General features: G+C 47.1%; 2 protein-coding genes across 5 annotated transcripts in view; one reads left to right on the forward strand and one right to left on the reverse strand.

Annotated features, from left to right (window-relative positions):
- Window positions 1–958: 958 nt before the first annotated feature.
- Window positions 959–5,080, reverse strand: cdt1 (chromatin licensing and DNA replication factor 1). The gene is made up of 10 exons (XM_029174961.3): window positions 4,029–5,080; window positions 3,837–3,926; window positions 3,117–3,403; window positions 2,837–3,031; window positions 2,603–2,748; window positions 2,405–2,505; window positions 2,116–2,304; window positions 1,885–2,025; window positions 1,552–1,753; window positions 959–1,473 (listed from the first exon to the last, which is right to left on the reverse strand). Exons 1-10 carry the CDS (start codon window positions 4,443–4,445, stop codon window positions 1,310–1,312), a joined length of 1,932 nt encoding a protein of 643 aa, XP_029030794.1. The 5' UTR covers window positions 4,446–5,080; the 3' UTR covers window positions 959–1,309.
- Window positions 5,081–6,197: 1,117 nt separating this feature from the next.
- piezo1 (piezo-type mechanosensitive ion channel component 1) overlaps window positions 6,198–25,386 on the forward strand; it is a 78,171-nt gene continuing 58,982 nt past the window's right edge. For 3 of the 4 annotated variants that reach the window (XM_029174957.3, XM_055502378.1, XM_029174959.3), the window contains exon 1: window positions 6,198–6,723. In XM_029174957.3, coding sequence (XP_029030790.1) covers window positions 6,660–6,723 — 64 coding nt within the window. In that variant the 5' untranslated portion in view covers window positions 6,198–6,659. The remainder of the gene's footprint in view (window positions 6,724–25,386) is intronic. The other variant, XM_029174958.3, reaches the window with a different exon arrangement.

Genomic DNA, 25,386 nt, shown 5'->3' on the forward strand with positions numbered 1-25,386 from the left:
CGGGCAATGGAGAGATTCCAATCAACCTAATGCACGTCTTTGGACTGTGGGAGGAAGCCGGAGAACCCGGAGAGAACCCACGCAGACACGGGGAGAACGTGCAAACTCCACACAGAAAGGCACCAGGGCCGCCTCCGGGAATCGAACCCAGAACCTTCTTGCTGAACCGTGCCGCCCCATTTAAGATATCCAAAACTTAATTGTGAATAGTCAAAATGTAATTGGTGATATCTTAAACTCTACTTCTTCCTAGTCAGAATACATTTGTGGATATCTGAATTTAAAATTACACTTATCCAAAATTGCATTCTGCCTAGGCAATCTAAAATACAATTACAGATATTCACCTTAAAAGCCTCTAAACATGGCAATTTTACTTTACATCTATAAGATAGTCATGTTTTACACAGATATCTGTAATGTATATATGACTAGTCCAAAACTGTAATTAAAAACTACATTTCAAAGCCACAATTCCAATAAAAATATAGTCAGCTATCAGTGCTGTGTGAATGGCTCTTCTCCAAAGCTGGAGAGGTAGTGAAAGCCACGTTCTGTGGAAAAGATTTAAAAAAAAAATAAAAAAAATGACAAACATCTGCTCGATGTAGTAAAAACAAAGTTGCAGAAGCACGATATAGTGTTCATAACATCTCACTATCAAACATATTTGCCATGTCAAGGCTACTAATGTCTACTGTGGAATCTCTAGAGGAGTTCCTAGTGGCAAAGCCTCAAACTCTCAGAAGAAGTGAAATCCAAGACTGCAGATCTACTTATGTCATTAAAGTCACTGTAACCAAAATTTAGTCAGTGACTCTGACGTTTTCTCTTGCATCTGCTGTAATTAAGGTGTAATGTGTTGGTACACATCAGATGTTAGTTAGTAGAGGAGTAAGCCTAATTCTTTGGAAACATTCTTTAAACACTACCTAAAAATTACTACAAGCACCAGAAATACACTGGTGATATAGTTTATTTTCTTTTCTCAGTTGTTACAAAAGCAATTTCTAAAGCATTGGCTGCTTTGGTTTTACAAACAGTAAATAATAAACTGAACTGAAAAAAAGGATAAGTGTAATTGTTCTTATCTAACCTTTAAAATATAAACAGCAGTTCTACACTGTAGAAAACAAGTATTTTAAAAGACTGGAAGCAGACATGTGCCCACCAAATTCACATACTTATGAAGGAAAAAAAAAAGATGGGTTTGGTCAGCACAGCGGCAAAGAGCAGCAAATCAATGAACTCAAAAGAAACAGGCAGTTCATATCACAAGGACCTGGGAAGGCAGTCAGTGACAGTGGTCTCACAAGCTCTCCTCCTCCTGGAGTCTTCTGCTCAACTTGTCCAGAATGCCAGTGAGCTCCATATTCTTGTTGAGCTTCAGGTAGAAGTCCTTCCTGATTGGGTGGATGGTCAGCCATTCAGAAGCTACCTCAGCCAGCAGAAAGATGTGTTTCTCCATTTCACCTGTTTACACAAGAGGAGGAAAGCAAATGAGAAAACCGTTCTCTTTTGAATGACAGTGGGCCTGTTGTTGGAACCAACCTGTGCTGAGAGCAGACTTATAGCTGGCCACCATCCTGTTACAGGCTACTTCCATGATTAAAGCAGGTTTCTTTTCTGCAACAAACACATTACGGAGGATCCTCGCCAGTTCACCGAGCCGTGACATCATCAGAAGACGCTCCTCCTGGGCAGAGTTTCGAGTCATTGCTACCTGAAGCTTTTGGGCCTCCTTCACTCGAACCTGCAAGAATATAAAACGGGAGGGATTGATATGGATGGATAAATAAGAAATATAGAAATAACCACTAGAAGGATTTCTGGTGGTGTATAGGCTGAACATATGAACAACAATCCTCTGATGTCCACACATACTCTTTCCAGCAGAGACTGGGACACTCCTTTCAGGGTAGAAGGGACCTGAGGTGCCAGGCCAGCAGACGGCGCCGAGTTCTGTGGAGGTGATGCCGGTTTACTGTCTGTCTTCAGAGCCAGGGAAACCAGAGCATCCTCCATCTAAAGACAGGATGAGTAACACTTGTAACATATGGGCACCCAAGTGCATTGTACATTTACAGCTTAAAGACAATAACTCTGCCCCGGTACCTTAGGTGTGATACGTGAACGGGCTTTGTCCAACACCTCCTGTGCTGTGGCCAGTTTTTCAGTATGTGGAGGCTGTGGCAGGGGGCTAGTCTGTATGGCTGGCACTGAGTCCACATTGAAGCGAGGGTGCCATCGAGTCAGTTTATCATCGGAAACAGACACTGGGGGAACCAGAGAGGACAGGAAAACCTGGACGACAAGTTGGAAAAACTGGTTAAAGCCTTTGTGGCACAAAGTGATAATATCTGGTCCACGTCTGCTCAAACCTTTCCATGGAAGAGGCACCGACCTTATGGTGGAATTTAACATGAGATACAAGGTTCTGATGGAAGATGCGTCTTCGTTTAAGAAGAAGAGAAGCTGAAAGGACAGGGCGCGCCGTGCTCTGTTCTGAAGACAACATAGGAACAAAGACACACGAAAAAGGTCAAAACCATAAAAATGCTGTTGTCCTATTTTAGCATCTGTGACCACAGTGGACTCTGACCTGAGACTATATCAGGCTCCACAGTGAGCTGGTAGCTGCCCTTCTTAAAGCTGCCGTTGAAGGTCGGAATGCTCTTCTCCTGTCTGAATGTGTAGGCCTCAGGAAACACTGTTTGAATCTGACCCATGTGGTCTTCCCCAAAGCGCCTGAAGGAGGGGTTGAAGAACGAACAAGAGGCAAACATCAGCTTTTACCAGCTGACAGCTGCCAAATAATAAACCAGCCTTCTCTTACTTGTGCATCATGTCCTGAACCCCTTGTTTGACTTTGGAGAAAGTCGCTATCTCACTGCGGTTGTACAACATAGCGACCACCGTGTCCATGCTCCTAAACATCTCAGCCAGCACCATATAATGGTAAGGCAAGGAGAGGCCTGGCGGAGTGGACTGGGCAAGGGTGTGGTAACGCTGGTACGCTGGCAGCTCAGCACTGAAGGACACAAACCAGACAGACACAGGCGTTGGCTTCCACTTTCCAATGAATAGGCTAATTTCAGACACAAGCAGCTGCTCACCTGTCCTGGGCTTGTGTCTCACTCGGCCTGCTCTCCTCAGCTTCTCTCTCCTTGTACCTCTTCTGTGCTTTAGCTGCCAGGTCTTTAGCTTTTGCCAAAGCCCACTTAACAGCCCTAGCATCATGGGTGTGAGGCAAGGGGGCTTTGGGGACAGAGGTGGTAAGTTCTTTAGATGCTTGAGAGGAGGCAGCAGTGGAAGGTGAAGCAGAGCTTGTAATCTCCCCTGTATGTTTCTTGATCCATTGAAGGCGAGACTTGAGGGCTGCAATGTCGTCTTTAGGCAGAGACTGAAGGAAAAAACAAAAATATCTATCTAAATTTGTACACACGCACACAGCAACAACTTGGCATCCGATCACTCTTCAGTTCATTTTTCCCTGTCACTAGTGCTTTTAATTTAAACACACACACTATTACCTCCTTGGGTTACTGTCCTGTTCTCCCCTACCAATACGCCTGTAGGTGTTGTTGGGGAAAATGTTAATTACTATTTTTGATTCACTATATAGCTCTAGATTACCATTTTTACCTTTTAGGTAATTCTTAATTTATTCAACAGCAACAACCAACACGCAAAAAAGCAGAGAAACATCCCAGCTGCAGCCGCAGTTAACCTGGACAAAGCACAGTCACACTCGCTCAATGACCTTTGCAAATGCAAATCAAATCAATACACCGCAGTAACGCTTGAGGCTGCAATTCAGTCAAACACAGCCTTACCTTGTCGGCCTGACCTCCGCTGTTCTTGCTGGTGACTCGATCCTGGTTCTCAAAGTCCTGCCCACACACCGGAGGTGATGGAGCCGCATCCTAGACCAAGACACAACACGTTGCTCTAACCGTAGAGTCACACTGGTACTGTATATAGGACTAAAGGCGCCACCATAACAACATCGGTACAACAATGTTTACCTCCGATGCGCCTTGAAGAACCAGCTTCTTCCTGGCCGTCCTGCGGGTCACTTTCTCCGGGGCGTCCCTCGCGGCCTCCCCCTGCCGACTCTTCTTGGCTGTGCTGTGTTCGGCGGTGGCTGAAAACGCGGACGCCCCGAGGTCGAACTCTGCGTTGGCCGAGGTCCGCTTGGGCGTCCGGGGGCTGGACGAGGCTTCCTCTGCGGCATCGCATCTAGCTTGTCCATGGTTCAGCCCCGCTGCCTCGTCGATAACTCGCACGAACTCTTCATGAACGGACGAACCGAGCAAAGCGTCTTTGTTTTGGGAGAGCCTGGACCTCGTCGTGGCTCCAGGGACGCGGTGGCGCTGCTTCGCTGCCTCGGCGATGCCTTTCTTTCTCTGGGCAAAGAAATCTGTGACTCGAGCCTGAGACATGCTGCTGCTGAACACGAAGGAGACACGAAAAAAAATTACATGAACCTACAAAGAACGGAACTGGGTAAAGACATAAATAGCGTCCACGAACAACACCTCTCCGGAAATCGCCGAATCACAGGAAGACAAGAAGAAGTTCGCGGGAAAATACAAAAGCCACGCCTCTTCCGGCCATGGCTTAGGAAATAAAGGAGGGATTGTCCCGTTTGATGAATGGGGCAATGGTTACAGTCACGACCATTTAAAATGTTAACACCTATTTAATTCCTGTATTACAGACAACAAAAGTAAAATGTCCTCTACTTATTGTGATAATACCTTTGATTTACTCATTTTTAATTAGTTAGTTTTATTATATAAAGTGAAATTCTACTCCCCTCAAACACAACAGAACAATTAGTGATTGGATTACTTAAATCGCTCTACAATGAGACATTTGGAACAGTGTAACCTAAAGAAACGTGATGGTCATTAGATCAAATCATCTATGACATTACTGTAGTTTTCGGTTTATTCAACAATTCTGCCTCTGTACTGTTGCTTAGTTCACATAAAATCATAGGAAGTACAGTAGTAGTCAGATTGGGTTTAATTTGATTGGGTTGAGTTTGTGTAGGTTTAAATGAAAATTAAACCATTTTTGACCATCATCACCTCTCACAGCATCTCCAGTCAATCTGACATTTAGTTTGATTTCTACCAGTATCAAAGAAAAATCCTTCTCATTAACACAAAAAGCCTTTATTCTTTTATTCTAACGAGCAAATGCACACATTGTATACACCCTTATTTTTCCCCTGACTGTGCAAATATGTGAAATAGAATTAAATTAACATCAGATGTCTTCAAATCACACACTTATCAATACAATGAGAAGCTTATGGTTCCCTCTTTATGCAGCTTTCTCTTAAAAGAAAACTTCACAGATTTTCAATTGGGGTTGACCAAAACGATCTCGGGTAGTATTTAAGAATGAAGGGACACTCAGGTTGCTCCATATATTGTATGCAGAGAAATTATCATTTATAACACTAGTTGTAGTCTGTTAGCCCAAGGCAAAAAGGCATCTGGCCTGTTTCTGAGGCTTTTTGCAGAGAAATAAATTATATTTTCTCTGCACAGAAAAATGGAGTAATCTGAGTGTCCTTTCATTCTTAAACAATACCCGAGATCGTTTTTGTCAGCCCCCATTGAAAATTGCTGAAGTTGTCCTTTAAGAAGGTTGATGATGTGATTTGGAAAATGGTTCACAGCTTTGTAATCAAGGCTCCTTGAGAGGTCTCAATAAATCTGAAAGGACAATCAAATACTTCAAAGAACTGCCTGCCATGTTTGTTTGTTTTTTATATTAATAGTACATGATTTCATTGCTTCATGAATAATACACACAACTCATAGTTAGGTATTTTTATTTGTACCACCTAGTCCACCTAGTTTTCCCACTTTCTAAATCTAGTTGGGGGTAGAGTCCTATTTAGAGCATCTCAGGTTGCTACTGTTGCTTCAATTTATTCAGTTTTGTGTGACATGAAGAGAAATCACGTTTAAGATTTAAGACCTTACAAATTCAAAAATACAAGTAGTTAGAGAAATATATGTGCCCCCCCTAGAAATTACATTTAGACATTTGTCAAATACTTTTTTCCAAAAAACAAATTACTTCATGTTTTCATGCCTTGCACATCCTTAAGTCTCTAATAAAGCTGCATAAAAAATGTGTCTCTCTGAAGGAAAACGTCAAGAGCCAACCGATGTCGATGCTGCGTTTGCACGCTAGGTGGCGCCAGTTTGTACTCGGTGGGCAGAGTTGTTGAGAAAGTCAAACAAATGTTATTGATTCACCTTTCCACATTAGACATAATAGACGGTAAACGAGAAGCATAGTGGCGCTGCCCTCGGTGGCTCTAAGGCGGTAAAGTAGCGGTGACTGTTGGCAGGCGGGAGAAGCGGAGCTTCGGCCACAGCCCTCCAGGCGGATTCCTTGTGATTCACATTTTCCACCTCCAGCACTGTCACTCCGCTCGGGCCCCCCTGAAGGAAGCCGTGCAACAGAACCTTTCTCTGAGCGCTGCGACCATGTTTGCTGTGGAGCTGGTTCTGTTTCCACTCATCAGACGGACCGTGGCGCGTTCATACCTTTGTCACGTTTGATCGATCAGGCTAATGAAAGGCCTTAGGTTAAAGAAGCAGCCTTTCTGACGTGAAGTGTTGGACATGGATCTTCAGGTTGTCGTCTGGTTCTTCTACTGCTTCCTGCTGCCAGCCGTTCTTCTAACAGGTAACTTACCTTTAAAATCAAAACACAAGTCAACTTGTCAAACGCCAGCACAGAACGCGAACGCCCCGAGTCGCTGGGTGGTGACTGGACTGGACCCGCTGAACTTCGTGTAGCCACATGTTCAAAGCAGCGACTCTGAAGTCGTTTTAAAGCTTTAAATCTCGGTCCTGCTGAAAGTTGTTACTGTGAAACACTGTGAAGTGGCTTATTCTGTGTTTTAGTGTTGGAACATTGTTCCAATGAACCAGAGCTGAAACGCGCGGAGTTGCTTTCTGCTGCCTAGCTTAAGCCTGAACGAAGCCACTGAACGCACTTGAAGAATTTCAGGAGTCGGTGTGTAAAATAGTTGCAGACGGTGTTGGTGGTGTGTCTCACATTTCTCCACATTCTCTCAGGTGCGCTGTCAAAAAGCTCTAGAACTAAAGAGAGACATTTAAGGTGCTTCTGCTTGTTGTTTAACGTCTTAACGTGTCTTGTTTGTTGCTTTAAATTTTAAATTGGTGGCAGCACAAGAAAAACATGCAACAAGCGGTGACGTCAACGGTCTCACGTGACATGACGTTTCCAGTTGTAAATTCACAGGTTTTTAAGGAAGTGAAAGATGCGCACGTTCGCGCGCGCACACACACACACACACACACACACACACACACACACACACACACACACACACACACACACACACACACACACACATCCTGTGACACCTGTATGTTCCTCCACGTCATCCACTCTCCTCCCAGTACTGCTGGAACAACACAACTGGACGAAGCTGCTACTAAGGTTTTACTGCAGCCTCTCCAGGAGACAGGATTTGTCTTTAACCTGTTCCAGGCAGAACCAGCCGTATCCCACCACCAGCTGTGCAGTCCTCTGTTACTCCAGGTTCAGGCCTGGTCTCATCCCAACACATGAACCTTTCACAGTCCCTAGAACTGAGCTGATTCCACTTCTGGTAACTGGCTGTTTTTCCTGTCCTCAGCTTTTTGTGCCCTTTGCCACCTCATTCTCTGTATGTTGCACATCTGTGCATAATGCTGATGTTAGGTCACTAAGCATAAGACAGCCTGTTGCTGTCATCAGTTTATTTATCTAACACTAATTTATCAGAAAAGTAATTTCCAGATAATAGAAAAACACAACACGGCTTCGTCGGCCCGAACAAGATGTGAAGAGACATCAAACAGAGGCATGAGGCTTCGGTCAGTAGTTGATACATGAGTGTGATGTTACTGTAGAGAGGGAGCAATTCAGCACAGCTGTGCCATGAGGGAGAGGTTTAGCCTTTACAGGAGCAAAGAAATAAAGCTCTGTTGTCTTGTCCTTTTGAGTGAACCTTGGGACGAGACTGTAGTTAAGATGTGTATGCTTTAAAATGTCGCCACAGCCCCACTCGACTGAATGATGAAGACATGTGAGACCCTGGTGGCGCTGAAGGAAGGTGAACCTGAAGCTGTGCAGCATTTCCTTATGGTTATTGTGTTACTTGATCGTGGCCTGGTGGCGCAATGGGTAGAGCTGGGAAGCTGAAGGTCACCAGTAGCTTTCCGAGCACCTCACGCGTGGCTGCTCACTGCTACTCCCAGTGATGGCATGGGTCAAATGTAGAGAACACAATTTTCCAATTATCTTTTTTACTCTTTGGCTTCATGACTGATGCGGTCACAGTGCACTGATGCGGTTTGGGTGACAGCGTCACACAGGCGAGGTGCCAGGAATGCCTTCCACAGGTAGTTATGACAATAAACCCACAGCTTTTTTGCACTTTTACAAATTCATGATTCACTTTCTCTTTTTTTAGACCAACTGAAGCAATATGTCTGTTGTCTAGAAAATGTTGTGCAGTGCAGACAAGGCTTCACAGCTCTGAGAAATACTGTGTGTGCAAGCTGAGTGTCAATGACATCAAGGATCTTCTAGAGTCTTTTGTCATTTTGGGTCTCAGATAGATTTGTTAGGCGTAACAGAAACCATAGTTGCCTTCTTTCTTCCAGAAAAGTCAGATTTTCCAGTGCTGGGCTTCTTGCTGGGAGCGGTTCACGCTTGGAGAGTAGAGCGATAGGTTGGAGTCCAATGAGACACTAACAGGACTGACTGGAACTGAGCTTTAACACGCACAAAAGTGACGGTCTGGAAAAGTTGATGGAACTGAACCGTGAAAAGGAGGACAGACAGTGTTTACTTATGTGGTACCTGGAGACAGGCAGGCACTACACACTGAACCTTGGCTTATCTCCAGTTGTCTGACAGTAAACCTCGTCCCTGCAGCGGATCTTGGCTTTGGACTTGCTCACAGACTGCAGCTTTTATTAAAGAGCCAGTCCAGTCTGCAGCGACTTCAGGATGTGACCACTACAGCCTCCGTTCCATGTTCTACGTCTTTCTGCCTTTTGCACCATTTACCAACTGAACCAACTACCCTTGGCTTTAGCAGGTGTGTGTGAGTGTGTGTGTGTGAGTGTGTGTGAGTGTGTGTGAGTGTGTGTGAGTGTGTGTGTGTGTGTGTGTGTGTGTGTGTGTGTGTGTGTGTGTGTGTGTGAGTGTGTGTGAGTGTGAGTGAGTGAGTGAGTGTACACACTTTTCCTGTTTTTGTGGAAAGAAAAAAACCAAAAATACATTAATTATTTACCACACACACACACACACACACACACACACACACACACACACACACACAGTGGAAATTTTCCATAAAGAAGCAGATGAGAGAGTTGTCCTTTTGTGCAAATTAATGAAATAATAAAGAAAATAAAAATAATGGGGAAAGCAAATAAAAAGCATGGATGTTGATCGTGCACATCAACAAACCAAAAACCAGCTGGGGAGATCAGTGCACACACCACGGAGGTGTAATGCAAAGAGCCCCCAATCCTCAAGTTGCTTCTGCCTTTTAACCCCTTTCTCTGGCTCTGGTGGAATGTCTCTGTGGTGAGTGAGCTCTGCTGCTCACTCGAGACGTGGAACGCCGTGCAAAAAACAACCAAAAAAAAGATGGCTTGCTCGCAGATGGTGAGTTTATTCAGTCCAAAAGTATAGTGCGGAAAAGAATCAGGTGCAGTATTTACAGTTGCTCCAAAAACCCTGCGGGTGCAACAGACAAAAAAAAAAGAAAAACAGAATGATAAGGACAACTATGGATGAGGAAATCAACCTGAAAAAAAAACCTGCTCAAATAAAAGGAATGTCTCTTCTCTTCGTCAACACTCTCTCACCAACCAACTCGCTCTCCGTCCAGTCCACTCTCCCCCACAAGGGAGTTTGGCCACTCTTCTTAAAGGCCTGGCCCCGCCCCCTTCAACTGGGTGGAACCATTCTCCAGAACGTTCTGGAAACTAAACATTTATAATCCCAATATTCACCTTTAAACAAGTATAAATCAATCACCCATATTCCCACAATAATTCTCAGATTCATAACACAAGAATACCCTACAAATAATGACTAGGACCAAATAATAACAACAAACAAAAGTGGTTTTGTCGGACCCGCGCCTCGCGCCGAGGCGACACTGCAATGACGTCAAAAGTGAGCTTGCCCAGCTGTCCGGTTTTGCCGGCGCGACGCGGGAGTCCGACTACTCCCGACACGTAAGTACTGACACAAGAAACCAAAACCAACAAAAGTGACAAGTGTATGTGGTTAGTCTAACGGCGTAACAAGATGTAATGGTGGTGAAATGTCCAAATGGCCGCACGATTGCGTGTGCACCCGCTCTCTGCGGCCAATCAGCTGGTGCGTGTGTGTGTGTTTGTGTGTGCGCACAGTCCGGGGCTGCTCAGTGGGAAACAAACTGGCGGTTTGTCACACCACCTTCCCCCTCTCCTAGCAGAGTGCCTGTCGGGTTCCTTGACAGGTAGTCTGCTACCACATTCAGGCGTCCAGGTCTGTGCCGAGTTTTAAAGTTGAACGGCTGCAACGACAGGTACCATCTCATGACCCTGGCATTGTGGTCCTTTGTGGAATGCAGCCAAGTCAACGCTCTGTCGTCCGTTTCAAGGTCGAATGTCCTTCCCAAGAGGTAGTACCTCAAGCTTTCCAAGGCCCACTTGATGGCCAGGCACTCCTTCTCTACCGCTGAATAGCGGGTCTCTCTCTGTAATAGCTTGCGACTGAGGTAAGCTATCGGTTTTTCTTCTCCCTTGGGCCCCTGGACCAACACGGCTCCTAGACCCACCGCTGACGCGTCTACTTGGACCAGGAAACCTTGGGAGAAGTCCGGGCTCTGCAACACTGGCCTCGAGCACATCTTCTCCTTCAGGGCCCTAAATGCTGCCTCGCAGTTCTCAGTCCACCGAATGGGGTTTGGTACCCCCTTACCCAGCAGATCTGTTAGGGGTGCTGCTATGGAGGCGAAGTCTGGGATGAACCTCCGGTACCATCCCACCAGGCCCAGAAATGACCTCACCTCCTTCTTGGTCTTCGGCCTTGGGCTCTGGCAGATGGATTCCACCTTATTGACCTGGGGTCGTAGCTGTCCATTGCCCAGATGGTACCCCAGGTATTGTGCCTCCTGTTTTGCCCATTCGCATTTCCCCATGTTTAGGGTCAGGCCAGCCTCAGCAATCTTCTGCAGCACTTGTTGCAGGTGGGACAGATGCTCCTCCCATGAGCTACTGTGGACGACAACGTCGTCCAGATAGGCAGCGGCCCACTCCTCACATCCTTGTAGGACCCTGTCCATCAGCCTCTGGAACGTGGCTGGGGCCTCGTGCAGCCCAAACGGTAGGACCGTGAATTGGTAAAGGCCCGCCGGAGTCCTGAAAGCTGTGTAAGGCCTCGATGCTGTATCCAAGGGAACCTGCCAGTAGCCCTTGCAGAGGTCCAAGGTAGTTATAAATTTTGCCTTTCCCACTCTTTCCAAGAGGTCATCTACCCGTGGCATCGGGTAGGCGTCGAACTGGGATTGGGCGTTGAGCTTCCGAAAGTCGATGCAGACACGGATAGACCCGTCTTTCTTCGGGACAATCACCACTGGGCTGCACCACTCGCTTGTAGATGGCTCAATCACTCCCAGCTCCTTCATCATCCTAATTTCTTCCTTCAATGGAGCCACCAAACGTTCCGGTACCCGATACGGCCTCTGCCTGGACGGCGTGTTATCTGTGAGGTGGATGGCATGGTGGATCAGCGCTGTTCGCCCCGGCCTCTGACGAAGCAACGCTGGAAACTGGTCTAATAGACCCTGCAACTCCTGGCGCTTGATGTCGCCTAGGTGATTCAAATCCAACACAGACATCTTTCTTTCTGCACCTTCCACACCGTCCTCTTCCTCTTCACCCGTCACCTTCCGTACCAGCATGGCTGACGCAGGTTTCTTCTCCGGTGACTCCTTCCACTCTTTCAAAAGATTGACATGATATGTCTGCTTTGCCTTTCCCTTGTCTGGGTGATGGACCTCGTATGTTACTGGCCCCATCTTGCGTACCACGGTATATGGGCCTTGCCATTTTGCCAGAAGTTTGCTCGTTGAGGTAGGTAGCAAAAGTAGCACTCTCTGGCCTGGTTGGTATTGCCGTAGTCGTGCATGCTGATCATACCACCGCTTCTGGTATCGTTGTGTTGCCTGCAGGTTCTCCCTTGCCTGGTCTCTGTACTGCTCGAGTCGCTCCCTCATCTCCAGTACATATTGCACGATGCCTCTCTCCTCTGGCTTGGCTGTCGTACCCTCTTCCCAGCTTTCCCTCAGCAGATCCAGCGGTCCCCGTACCTGCCAACCATAGAGAAGCTCGAATGGTGAGAACCCGGTGGATGCTTGGGGGACTTCTCGGTAAGCGAAGAGGACAAAAGGCAGCCATTTGTCCCAGTCTTTTCCAGTATCCACCACAAATTTCCGTAGCATGTTTTTCAGTGTCTGGTTGAACCTTTCTACTAGTCCGTCTGTCTGTGGATGGTATGGGGTTGTCTGGATGGCAGTGATGCCCAGTTGCCGGTACAACTGCCCCATCAGCCGCGATGTAAAGTTGGTGCCTTGGTCTGTCAGGATCTCTTCAGGTATTCCCACTCGGGAGAAAAGTTGTACCAGGGCACGGACGATGTTTGGTGAAGTTGCTGTGCGCAGTGGAAAAGCTTCCGGATATCTTGTTACGTAATCACTGATGACCAGGATGTAGCGATGTCCCGCACTGCTTTTCTCCAGCGGTCCCACAATGTCCATGGCGATCTGCCTAAAGGGCTCAGAGAGCACAGGGAGAGGGTGCAATGGGGCCCTGTGCTGCCGCGGCACAGCACTGGTCTTCTGACAGGTTGGGCAAGAGTTGCAGTAGGTGCGAACATCAGCATACAATGTTGGCCAATGAAACCGAGAGCTAACACGTGCAAATGTTTTCTGTTGGCCCAGGTGACCAGCCCACGGGACAGAGTGTGCTAGGTGTAAGACGAGTGGGCGGCAGCTAGCCGGGACAACAAGGCGAGATTTATCCCCAGCTTGTACATACAAAATGTCATTCTTAACCACACATTTTTCTTCACACAGGTTAGAGGGTTGATCAGACATCGCTTTTTCAAACATAGCTTTTAACGTCACATCCCCTTTCTGTAGCTCCGCTATATTTTCTGGTTCTTGCAAACCAATACCCTCCGGGTGCTCTGCAGCAACCTCCGAGGTTGGTGTGCCCAGGTACTTCTCCAGACGTTTCAGTCTGCGCGATTTTTTTGGGCCTCTGTCTCCACCCTGCAACATACTTTCATCCATGTCTGGTAGAGGTTGAAGTCCTGCCCTGGCTTGTGCCCGCGTAAAGGCCGGACATGACAGATGACCTGGTAACACAGAGTCAACATTTCCCGTGCTCCTCTCGGTGCTTTGTAATAAGTCACACAACACTGGCAAATCACGGCCCAAAATCATGTCTGTCGGTAGACTAGCCACTACAGCCACCATTAGCAGGTATGTCTGCCCTTGTACTTCTAATAGTACTTCGGCCTGCGGATACCGCTTCACATCCCCGTGAACACACTGCACCCCAACTGTATTCACATAGTCTACATTTGACCCAAAACCTGATTTGACCATTGATAATGCACTCCCCGTGTCCAATAAAGCCTGTAGGCAGCATCCATTCACAGTCACATGACATGCTGAGAGACTCTCACGGCCCCTGCGCAGCTCGACATCCCCTTCTCTTGGGACATAGCAGTACCCCGACAGTTTAGCTTTGCGCGCTGGACACACAGATGCTTTATGCCCTGTCTGCTGACAGTAAAAGCACACCAGTTCTTTGGGCCTTCCTCCTGGCGGATTCCAGCCTGGTGCAGAGTCTGCTGGCATCGCACTTCTCCGTTCCACCCCCGGGTGGGTGCGCCCAGTACCTGATGGTGGTTGAGTGCGAAGAGTCCCGCGATGAGCGTTTAGGTACTGTTGAGCCAGTTTCGCTGCCGCCACTCCTGCCGTTGGCTCATGCTCGCGAACCCAGGTGCGTGTCTCAACCGGAAGAACCCTTAGGAGCTGCTCCAGGATTATGGCCTCACCAATCTCCTCCTTGGAGTGTTCCCTCGGTCGAACCCAACGCTCGTACAGGTTCTTCAGGCGGTGGTAGGTCTCCGTCGGCGATTCCCCGGCTGGAACTGTGGCTGACCGGAACCTCTGTCGGTACGTCTCAGGTGAAATGTTGTACTTCTCAAGTAAAGCCTTCTTCAGCTCATCGTACACCTTTGCCTGCTCCTCGTCCATCGCCAGGTAAGCCTCCAATGCTCGTCCTGTTAGCAGTGGAACTAGCCGACAACTCCACTCCTCCTCAGGCCACCTCCAGGTCCTGGCTAGGCGCTCAAACCGTCGAAGGTAGTTCTCGATGTCATCGCCAGGTTGGAGAGATGGCATCGTTGGCTCCATCCGCTGGGGCGGCCCTCTCAGCACTGGCACACCTGGGGAGTCTCTGTGGTAGCCCGCTTTGCGCTGACTAGCTACCCTCGAAGCAGCTGGCGTTGGCAGCTCCAAACGTGGACTCTCTCCATCTGAGTCCGGCCTAGCTGCCTCCACAATGGACTCCCGTAGGCCCCGGAGCTCCAGCAGAAACCGCTCTTCTCTGCGCTGCTGTGCGTTCAAGAAGTGTTGCATCAAAGAGACCATTCCCTCCTCAGGTTTGGCACCGGGAATCACCGACTCTGCAATCCCGTCCGACTTACAGTCCTCATCATCCTGCATCACAGCTGTCACCTTCCCCTGCGACCGCAGCCTAGGTCCAGGTTTTCTGCCTTTCGGTGCTGTCTTGCGAGTAGCCATCCCACTTCTGACACCAACTGTGGTGAGTGAGCTCTGCTGCTCACTCGAGACGTGGCACGCCGTGCAAAAAACAACCAAAAAAAAAGATGGTGAGTTTATTCAGTCCAAAACTATAGTGCAGAAAAGAATCAGGTGCAGTATTTACAGTTGCTCCAAAAACCCCGCGGGTGCAACAGACAAAAAAAAAAGAAAAACAGAATGATAAGGACAACTATGGATGAGGAAATCAACCTGAAAAAAAACCTGCTCAAATAAAAGGAATGTCTCTTCTCTTTGTCAACACTCTCTCACCAACCAACTCGCTCTCCGTCCAGTCCACTCTCCCCCACAAGGGAGTTTGGCCACTCTTCTTAAAGGCCTGGCCCCGCCCCCTTCAACTGGGTGGAACCATTCTCCAGAACGTTCTGGAAACTAAACATTTATAATCCCAATATTCACCTTTAAACAAGTATAAATCAATCACCCATATTCACACAACAATTCTCAGATTCATAACACAAGAATACCCCACAAATAATGACTAGGACCAAATAATAACAACAAACAAAAGTGGTTTCGTCGGACCCGCGCCTCGCGCCGAGGCGACACTGCAATGACGTCAAAAGTGAGCTTGCCCAGCTGTCCGGTTTTGCCGGCGCGACGCGGGAGTCCGACTACTCCCGACACGTAAGTACTGACACAAGAAACCAAAACCAACAAAAGTGACAAGTGTATGTGGTTAGTCTAACGGCGTAACAAGATGTAATGGTGGTGAAATGTCCAAATGGCCGCACGATTGCGTGTGCACCCGCTCTCTGCGGCCAATCAGCTGGTGCGTGTGTGTGTTTGTGTGTGCGCACAGTCCGGGGCTGCTCAGTGGGAAACAAACTGGCGGTTTGTCACAGTCTCTCTGCAGCAATGGAATTGTTTGTGCCACCTTATCTTGCTGTGAGTGAGAATGTTTGCTTTCTCACTTCTGCATCGTCATGTCTTGTTATCCAAAGGAAGGAACAACGAGCTTTCAAGACAAGATGCATTCGCTTTAACAGCCTTGGGTCTGGTGGGGAGTCAGATAGGAAGGAGCCAGAGTCCGGGTGTAAAAGACAAACATATATCATAAACTATTGGTCAGTCAAATGGAACATCAGATGTTTAGACTTGATGTACGACAGGGCGCAAGAGATTAGTTGTTTGTGTAAGAATGTTCAGTATTGTAACTAACCAGCACATGACGACTGTGTTGGATAAGAAACAGCACAAAGGCAAACATTTTCCATTACATTCCCCCCTTTTGATTACACATTAATCAAACACTAAAATAATAAAAATTGTCAAACATGGCATTTTGTAATGACGGCCCTTACAAATGAAACAGTGAGTGTATTAACTCATCAAGATTCAAAAATACACCTTCACATAAAATGCAAGTAACTTAGGCATAAAAGGTTGGGAGCTGTTTGGTGGTCCAGGTTTTCTGCCTTTCGGTGCTGTCTTGCGAGTAGCCATCCCACTTCTGACACCAACTGTGGTGAGTGAGCTCTGCTGCTCACTCGAGACGTGGCACGCCGTGTCTTGTAACAATCTGCTTCTTCCTGTTGAACAGTGGCGTTAGATTGTTTTCAACCTGTGTGTTGATGTATTGACAGTTCGTTGGAGTTCTTCAGGTTGTGATCAGCTGATCACAGAGACACTTGGGATTCGTTATCACCGCCAGGTTTCCTCCCAATGTTGTCTGAGTCACTCTCACTCCCCGTGATGCGAAGAGTCTACACGTCGTCCAGCGTCGGCAACTCAAGGCTGCTCGTGTGTGTAGATGTATGGTCTGATGGTGTGATTCACCGGCGCAGCTTCAGGCGGCACTTGGCTCACACCTTTAGCTGAACGGTCAACGCAGCCTCGCCTCAGTGCGTGTGTGAGCACAGCGAGGGTCGACAGTTCTTTTCGTTAGTGGTGGTTTTCTCCGTGTAGATGGAGGGTCGTCTGTTGGATCCGGGACCTTCCTGGATGGAGTGGATCCAAGTCGCTCTTTCTGTGATCTTCACAGCCGTGTGGGTCGTCAGAAGGACCTGGCTGACCTGACCTTCGTGGCTGGGGGTTGTGGGGGGTGGTGGGATAGGTAGCAGAGCCAGTCGGGAACCTGGCTCTGCGGACCCTGGAGCTCTGCTTCCCAACTACATTTCTCCGCATTCATCCACTTAGGTCTGCAAGGGGCGTCCTGCTGATGGAGGGACCAGGGCTACTGGGAAGTGGTTCCGTCCCTTCCAAGTGGGATGCTCTGCAGTTTTAATTGCATTAGTCATACACACTTGTCCAGGAATCTGGGGGCTCCTTCCGGGGGGGCCAGTAGACTTCCCATTGATGGCTCTGTCTGCTGGACCCCCCGGAGAATTGGGTATCTCCCAAAGTTCCTCATACTTAGCTACATACACATACATTTAGGGCCGGGGGTGGGCTCTTTCACTGGGGCCTGGGGCTGAGGCCAGTTGTGGCCTCGGCCACTGGCCCTGATGGAGAGATCACCACCCAGTTTTAACTACAAAAAGACATTTAGGGCGCGGGGGGGCACTGTCCGGGGGACACACCGTCAGCCAGCGGTTGTGCTCCTGGAGGTGTCACCCACCTTCAGTGCACTTTAGTTCCACACACTCACGTCCAAGCTGGGTTGCAGGGTTCTGGGGTGCCTTTTTCTGCTGCCCTCTGCCTCCTCCGGGTTGGGGGGGTTGGTCGGGGCTCGGGATGAGCTGCGGTCCCTGCCTGGGGCCACATGGACGGCAGGCCGGAGACCTACCCTCCCCACGAATGTGATCAAGCGAATGGTGTGGGTGGGAGAATGTATCTGAGAGTGCATTGGTTCACGTATGATTGACTAATTTGTTGTGAGGAAGTCTATGGTGTGTGTGTGTGTTGATGTGATGATGTGTGTTGCACATGTGGGTGGGTGTATGCATCTGTGTTTGTGTGAGTTGGTATGCGTGTGGTGCGGTTGAAGTGTGGGGGGTCCGGTTTTTCGCCCGGGGTACGATGATCGTCTGCCTGGGTGGTCTCTTTTCTGCTGACCCCACCAATTGCTGGCCTTGTGCTGCAGGCCGCTGTAGCGCCAGGGGATGAGGTCGGGCCGATGGGGTAGGCCCCGCTCCGCCCGTGTGGGGGTGGTGGACTGGGGGCGGGCCCCACTCTGGGCGCGGGGGCATCTTCTGGCGGGCTCCCTACGGACCGTGGGTCCTCGGGCTCTACTCTTTCAGGCCGACCCTCCCGCCGGGGGGAGTGTTTGCCCCTGGTTCTCATGGGGCGGACAGCGTTGACCCCCGGTGGCCCACTCTGGCCTCGGGTGCTGTCTCTGTGGCTGCTGCAGCTCTGCCTGGGGGGCTCTGTGTGGGCGGCTTGGGTCGCAACACCTGCCCTCCTGGAACTGAAGGTGTGTGTGCTCCCTGGCTGCTAGGATTCCTTCCTCTGCTTGCCGGATGGGCGTAGTGGCGGAGCCCCTCCCATCACCCTGGCTTCCACAAGTGGCATTGTTCATGCACCAACGTCTGCCTCACCCTTTGGGTGAATAATGTTAAGCTACAGCCTTACTAACCTTGTAGTGGGACACTTTCCAAATCCAACTGTAAGTATTATTGATACTTATCACTACCAACATGAATAATGTGTGAATATGGAATTTGTGGTGTTGTATGTCATGACTTTTATTAAGTAGTATGGGATATGTATAATAATGCACATATGTATGTATATTGTATGTATATGTTTGTATTAGTATGTGCACATACCTTAGCACTATTATTGGTATTAGTATTAATCTCCAAGGTAAACCACAGCACAAAAATTGTTTAGTTATGAATGTGTTAGCCTAAAGTACATCCATGCTTCTTATTTATTTTATTTATTTTATTTTTTTTTTGCTCCGATTGTTTACTTAACAGATTTGCTTGGTTTCAGCAGCTGGTTGCACCCCTTACCCCCCCTCCCCCCCCACCCTCCCGCATACACACCCTAAAGCAGATCCCTAACCTGTCCACCAACACAGCAACATCACACACATTTTGGATTAGCTAAATAAACCATTAAATAAACCATAAATCAGGAAGAGTATATATATTCTATATATACTCTTCTTGTTAAAGCAAAGCTGTCCATCACAATATGGCATTCAGCGTAATATATGCTGCTTGCTTAACTGCTGGACAGAACAAAAAAAAAAAAAAAAAAAAAAAAAAAAAAAAAGAAGGACCTGGAAGGGGCCTCGCCACCGTTTGGAGTCCCAGCGCTTCCTCCTGAACTACTTAATGATCGCCCAGTCCCCTGGTTGGATGATGTGTAATGGTCCTGTCGCCTGTTTTCACCTGTTGGGAAATCTGAATTGTGGGGAAAAGGTGTTTGGGCGGCACGGCTGCCATCAGGCCCAAACCAGACTCCATGGCTACAGGTGGAACCATTCGTCAGCCAGAGTCTGCGTTCCTGTGAGGTAGAAAATGTTTAAAGCACAGGGAGAGAGATGAAGAAGGATAAAGAGAGTTAGAGAGGAAACAAGGATGAGGAGAGGAAACGAGGATCAGGAGAGGGAGGGGTTGTTGGGCAGCGACCTTCGCACCAGCGTCTGCAGCTGCGTGTCGGCAGAAACAAAGTTGTCACTGAGGGTGTGAGTCAGACAGTTACAAACAGCATTAGCTGTAGGCAGCAGAACAGCGTCCAGCAAAGCAGAACCTAATCATGATGTAAGATAGGTTTGCAATCAGACTTCAAAAGCTTCCTATGCTTCCACAGAGCGTCTGTGAGTCTGTGTAGATGGTAACAGACTCTCCTTCTGCTAGTTTACCAGCTTCAGTCAATACGATCAACTCTGCAGCCTGAGCAGAGTAGTGTCTTAGCAAAGAGCCAGACTTCAAGACGGCATCTTGACAGTAACGTTCAGCATGTTGAGCAAGATGGTGTTGCATCTAAGCCATCAGGCTGTAGAAAGATGGGATGTTTTCTATTCCTAAAGAATCAAAGTCACAGTATGAGGACAAAAGAACAGAAGTCGTACAACCTGATTTCTCATCCACTCTCTGAGTGAAAGGTCGCATAGGGTCAGATCAGGAAGACCCAAAGTAGGAGTCGACTGAAGAGCAAGCATGAGGTCAGTGAACGTTGTTCAGCCTCAGACGTCCACGTGAGACAAGAAGTGGACGATGAAGACGTCTGCATCAGAACCCTGAGTGGGGCCTCAGAGAAGGTAAAGTTAGGACTGAAGGTCCTACAATAAGAACAAAGACCTAGAAAAAATAAGCTGTTTATACGTGCACGGTTTAGGCAGGTTTCAAATTGCTTCAACTCTGTTGGGTGATATGGATTTGCCATCAGCTGTAATTACAATGACCCAGAAAATAACCTTTGTCTGAACAAACTGTAATTTAGACAGGATCTCTTTGTGGCCTGAAGCATCTAATGTTTCAGTAGCTTAGTGGTGTCTGCAGTAACGCCATCTATGGCTTCCTTTGAAGAGGGTGTTGTTGTTTGAATTCATGGTCAGATTTAGGTGTGATGACCACTGGTTCACATCCTCTGATCAAACCTACATCATGTCTGTGTGTGAGCCACAGGGAAGCAGGGCTTCCTGTAAGGCTGAGTGTTGGGTCAGAGCGTCCTCTGAAAAATAAAAATAAAAACAAAAGCATGTAATGTGTGTCATTAGAATGTGGAGGTACCCAGTTCACTGTTTGCTGCACATGACGGCAGAATAAGAAAAAAGTTTTCAAAAAGTATGTAAAGTAGGTAAATACGTCACATGGGGTCAGAAGTCGGTCACCAGTCTCCACCCCGTTGACATCTGTTCACAAAAGGACCCACGTCCTGTCATCTGTCTTCATCATGTTTTCACAGAGGGACGTGTGGAACTGTAGAATAAACATCAAAAATCTTTTTGTTCGTTAGTAAAAGAAATCGCAAGCACAGACCTGTGTTCATCCCAAAAGAGGGAAGTTGAGGTCAGTTTGAGTGTGTGTGTGAAATCATAACTCTTCAAACTCATCATCAGGACCAGAAGACACATGTGCTGTACAGGACAGGTCAGATGCGTCTCTGGAGGTCGTATCACATGGAAACAAGCTGTGATGCAGCCTGTGTGAGGGCCTCAGTTACAGCCCCCCCTCAGCAGCCAATGATAAGAGCACAGCTGAGCTGAAGTTAACACCAACAAAAGAGGGATTATTTAGAATGTCTGTAGATGTGACCTGCACTCCGTCTGGAGTGGAAATCAATCAAATATCTAAACTACACATGAGATTTCTTCTTAAGAATTTTACTGGGCATAAGTTTGAAAGCAAAAATTAATCTTAAGGTGTCTTGCTGTCAGATGTTGCACAAGACAGTGAAACAGTAAATTTTTCTTTAATAATCTGGTACGTACAGTAATTATTATTACTTCTCTCTAATAGTCGTCTTCCCTTTAATAGTCATTAATAGTCTGTTTCAGTCAGTGTCTGTCTGTTTCAGTCAGTTTAAGTCTTCCTATAGTCTGTTTCCATCCATCCATCCATCCATCCATTTTCATCTGCTTATCCGGGGCCGGGTCGCAGGGGCAGCAGTCAAAGCAGAGAGTTCCAGACTTCCCTCTCCCCGGACACTTCCTCCAGCTCTTCCGGTGGGACCCCAAGACGTTCCCAGGCCAGCCGAGAGACGTAGTCTCTCCAGCGTGTCCTGGGTCTTCCCCAGGGCCTCCTACCGGTGGGACATGCCCGGAACACCTCCCCAGGGAGGCGTCCAGGAGGCATCCGAACTAGATGCCCGAGCCACCTCAACTGGCTCCTCTCGATGTGGAGGAGCAGCGACTCTACTCCGAGCTCCTCCCGGGTGACAGAGCTCCTCACCTTATCTCTAAGGGAGCGCCCAGCCACCCTGCGGAGGAAGCTCATTTCAGCCGCTTGTATCCGTGACCTCACCCTTTCGATCATGACCCAAAGCTCATGACCATAGGTGAGGGTAGGAATGTAGATTGACCGGTAAATTGAGAGCTTTGCCTTTCGGTTCAGCTCCCTCTTCACCACGACAGACCGATACACCGACCGCATTACTGCAGCCGCCGCACCAATCTGTCTGTTAAACTCACGCTCCTTTCTTCCCTCACTCGTGAACAAGACCCCAAGATACTTAAACTCCTCCACTTGAGGCAGGAACTAGTCTGTTTTTGTTTTCCTATAGTCTGGTTTTGTTTTTGTTTTTTTACAGTCTGGCCAGACAAACCTATAGTGTGCACAAATCTTTTTAGAAACATGGAGGATTTTATTACTGAATTTGTTGCAAATTGAAATAGTTTAAACCCATCAGACTGTAAAGTCATGCAGCAGTTGTCATTTAGCTGTTTGTCATCATTTTAAAATCACTCTGTGGGATTTTTTGAGCAAAATTTTGAGCAGATAAGCATGAACATGAATTTGAGCGTTTATCAGCTGTAAGCGTGTTTCTTCATTGCGTGTATGAATGTGTGTGTGTGTGTTTGCGGTACCGTCTTCTACGTCACGTGAAAAGGAACCGTCACCTTCCTCCTTCCCCAACCATCAGTCTGATGTGAGCGCCAGTAGGTGGAGCCTGACCTAGATGGGACAGTTGTTCCTCGATGACAGACCTTTCCTGGATCCTTGCATGCAGCTCTATTGGGCCAATCACGTCTGAAGCTTCTCCTGTTGTTTCAACTAGTGTCTGTGTCAGAGCACGTCTTCTCCTTGTTTTTCTTTGCTGATTGTCATAAGCAATAAGCATAAATTTCTCTTCCACAGACGTCTCCGTAGAAAGGGAACCGCTCAGATCAGCGACAGGGTTCTCGGAAGTGCTCCCTCACCGTCAGGCCCCTCCAAGACCCGGGTCCCTCGTATCTCGAAAACACTTCCCCCTGCAAACGCGCTCCGTCTTACAGAAGCCGTCTTTTATTTTTTGTCCACTCCCTTTGGACTGCGCTCAGATCTGCACACTGGTCTGTATCCTCAGTACAGACAAAACAAGCTCGGTCCCACGAGCCAACCCTTAGCAAACACCGTCTCAGCCACCAGGGCAGACTTTGACCTAATTAATTTACCCGAATATTAAATTTTAAAATTGAAAATTTTGTTCCTAATATTATATTTTGGATGTTTTCAGTCAAATAGTCATTTTAGAAACATTATTATCTCTAGTCCTAATCATGTTTTCTTTTATGTTTTAGTCTAGTAGGGGATGCTTTAGAATTAATTGTTATTTACCTTACTTTCCCTAAACCAAATGATCAGAGCCAAGTAAACCCGAATACCTGAAACCAAATTCAAACCCGTTTTTTTTTTCTTTAATAAGTCGCAACAAAACGGAATCTCTCTCACCGGGCAGAGTAGAGGTTGGATTTTGAGTTTGTTGGATCTCATGAGAGGCGATCCAGACAGGTGAGCAGTCCTCCCTGCTCTGAATGTCTGTAGAGGTTTGGAGGCTGAGCGACCCTAGTCCTCAGGACTATCGTCCCTGGTCACACCGTCCAGACGACCTGCAGCGAATCCTGTTCGTAGACGCCAATTTCTGTGGTGGAAATTTTCCATAAAGAAGCAGATGAGAGAGTTGTCCTTTTGTGCGATTTATTGAAATAATAAAGAAAATAAAAATAATGGGGAAAGCAAATAAAAAGCATGGATGTAGATTGTGCACATCAACAAACCAAAAACCAGCTGGGGAGATCAGTGCACACACCACGAAGGTGTGATGCAAAGAGCCCACGATCCTCAAGTTGCTTCTGCCTTTTAACCCCTGTCTCTGGCTCTGGTGGAATGTCTCTCTGCAGCAATGGAATTGTTTGTGCCACCTTATCTCGCTGTGAGTGAGAATGTTTGCTTTCTCACTTCTGCATCGTCATGTCTTGTTATCCAAAGGAAGGAACACCGAGCTTCCAAGACAAGATGCATTCGCTTTAACAGCCTTGGGTCTGGTGGGGAGTCAGATAGAATGGAGCCAGAGTCCGGGTGTAAAAGACAAACATATATCATAAATTATTAGTCAGTCAAATGGAACATCAGATGTTTAGACTTGATGTACGACAGGGCACAAGAGATTAGTTGTTTGTGTAAGAATGTTCAGTATTGCACCTAACCAGCACATGACGACTGTGTTGGATAATAAATAGCACAACGGCAAACATTTTCCATTACACACACACACACACACACACACACACACACACACACACACACACACACACACACACACACACACACACACACACACACACTGTTCCATTTCTAAAACAGCCCTTCATCACATGTAGCAGAGGAGAAATGATGATGAAGGGTATAAGTGTAGAAGTAAAACACACACACACACACACACACACATTTTTGTACATACATCAAAGTGAGGACCTCCACTGACGTAATGCCTTCCCTAGCCCCTTACCCTAACCCTAACCATCACAAATAAAGGCAGACGTCTAATCCTTGCTGTAATCTGAACCAAATCTCAATTTTAACCTCAGCCCTAAAATCACATCTTAACCCTCAAACAGGCCTTCAAAGAAGTGAGGACCGGCCAAAATGTCCTCACTGTGCTAGAAAAATACGTTTTTTTTTGGTTCTCACTTTGATGCAAGTACAAGTGTGTGTACTCCTACTTCTGTTCTGTGTATCCTGAGGTGCTGCTGAGCTTGTCTGACAGTGGCCAAGTGCAGTGGCACAGCTGTTATTAATGACGGATGCTTCAGACTAATGCAGGGAGGAACTTAAACCATTCATAATGTGTGCAGCATGTATTTAAGTAGAAGCAGGGAAGGTCCAGTCTCTTTAGTCTTGTATGATATAGCAGATAAAAACCACACTTTTTATTTTAAACAGTCTTGAAGTTCGAGTTTCATAGATAAATATAGCATCAATGAAAATGAAGTCTTTCTTATTAATATTACGTAGAGAAGACGTGTATAGAGAAGTGGACTGAGCACAGAACCCTGTGGAACTTTAATCGTGATTCTATATTCCAGTCTCTGTAGGATGTTGTGATGTAACATTACCAGGACAAGAACAGAAACAAAAGAACCAGTGCTGTGATCTGCTGACTGAGTTGACATCTTCATAGAGGTTGTTCCAGGAACTGAATGTTGGCAGCTCCCAGTGACAATGGAGTTACTGTTGAGATGAAAGTGTTTGGCAACGCTGTATTAAAATGACCCAAAAGAACAAAAGCACTAATAAATGAACAGATAGTTACAATGTGATTTTACCACAAAGGTCACACAAAGCAAACAGGAAGCATGTGTATATGAGCTAGAATAGCTAAAAAAAACAAGTGTACGTTCGAATTAGGGCACCAGTTTACAGGGACTGAAGAAACCAGAGTGGCACGAACTACGATAAGCAGTTATTTTCTCCCTGCTAGACTTGGTCCTAGTGGTTGTTTTGCTTTGCGTGTCTTCAAAGAAATCTCCAAATCAAACCTACATTATTTTCAGAGCTTATATTATTATTATTATTATTATTATTATTATTATT

Source organism: Betta splendens, chromosome 15 (genome assembly GCF_900634795.4).
Source record: "Betta splendens chromosome 15, fBetSpl5.4, whole genome shotgun sequence".
NCBI classification, from domain to species: domain Eukaryota; kingdom Metazoa; phylum Chordata; class Actinopteri; order Anabantiformes; family Osphronemidae; genus Betta; species Betta splendens.

Excerpts from the sequence above, each read along its gene's own strand:
- cdt1 (XM_029174961.3), bottom strand. The coding sequence starts at position 4,445 with ATGTCTCAGGCTCGAGTCACAGATTTCTTTGCCCAGAGAAAGAAAGGC. Across the intron at positions 3,032-3,116 it reads GAGACACAAGCCCAGGACAG|TGCTGAGCTGCCAGCGTACC; the intron begins GTGAGCAGCTGC and ends TGTGTCCTTCAG. Across the intron at positions 1,754-1,884 it reads CCCAGTCTCTGCTGGAAAGA|GTTCGAGTGAAGGAGGCCCA; the intron begins GTATGTGTGGAC and ends ATATTCTTGCAG.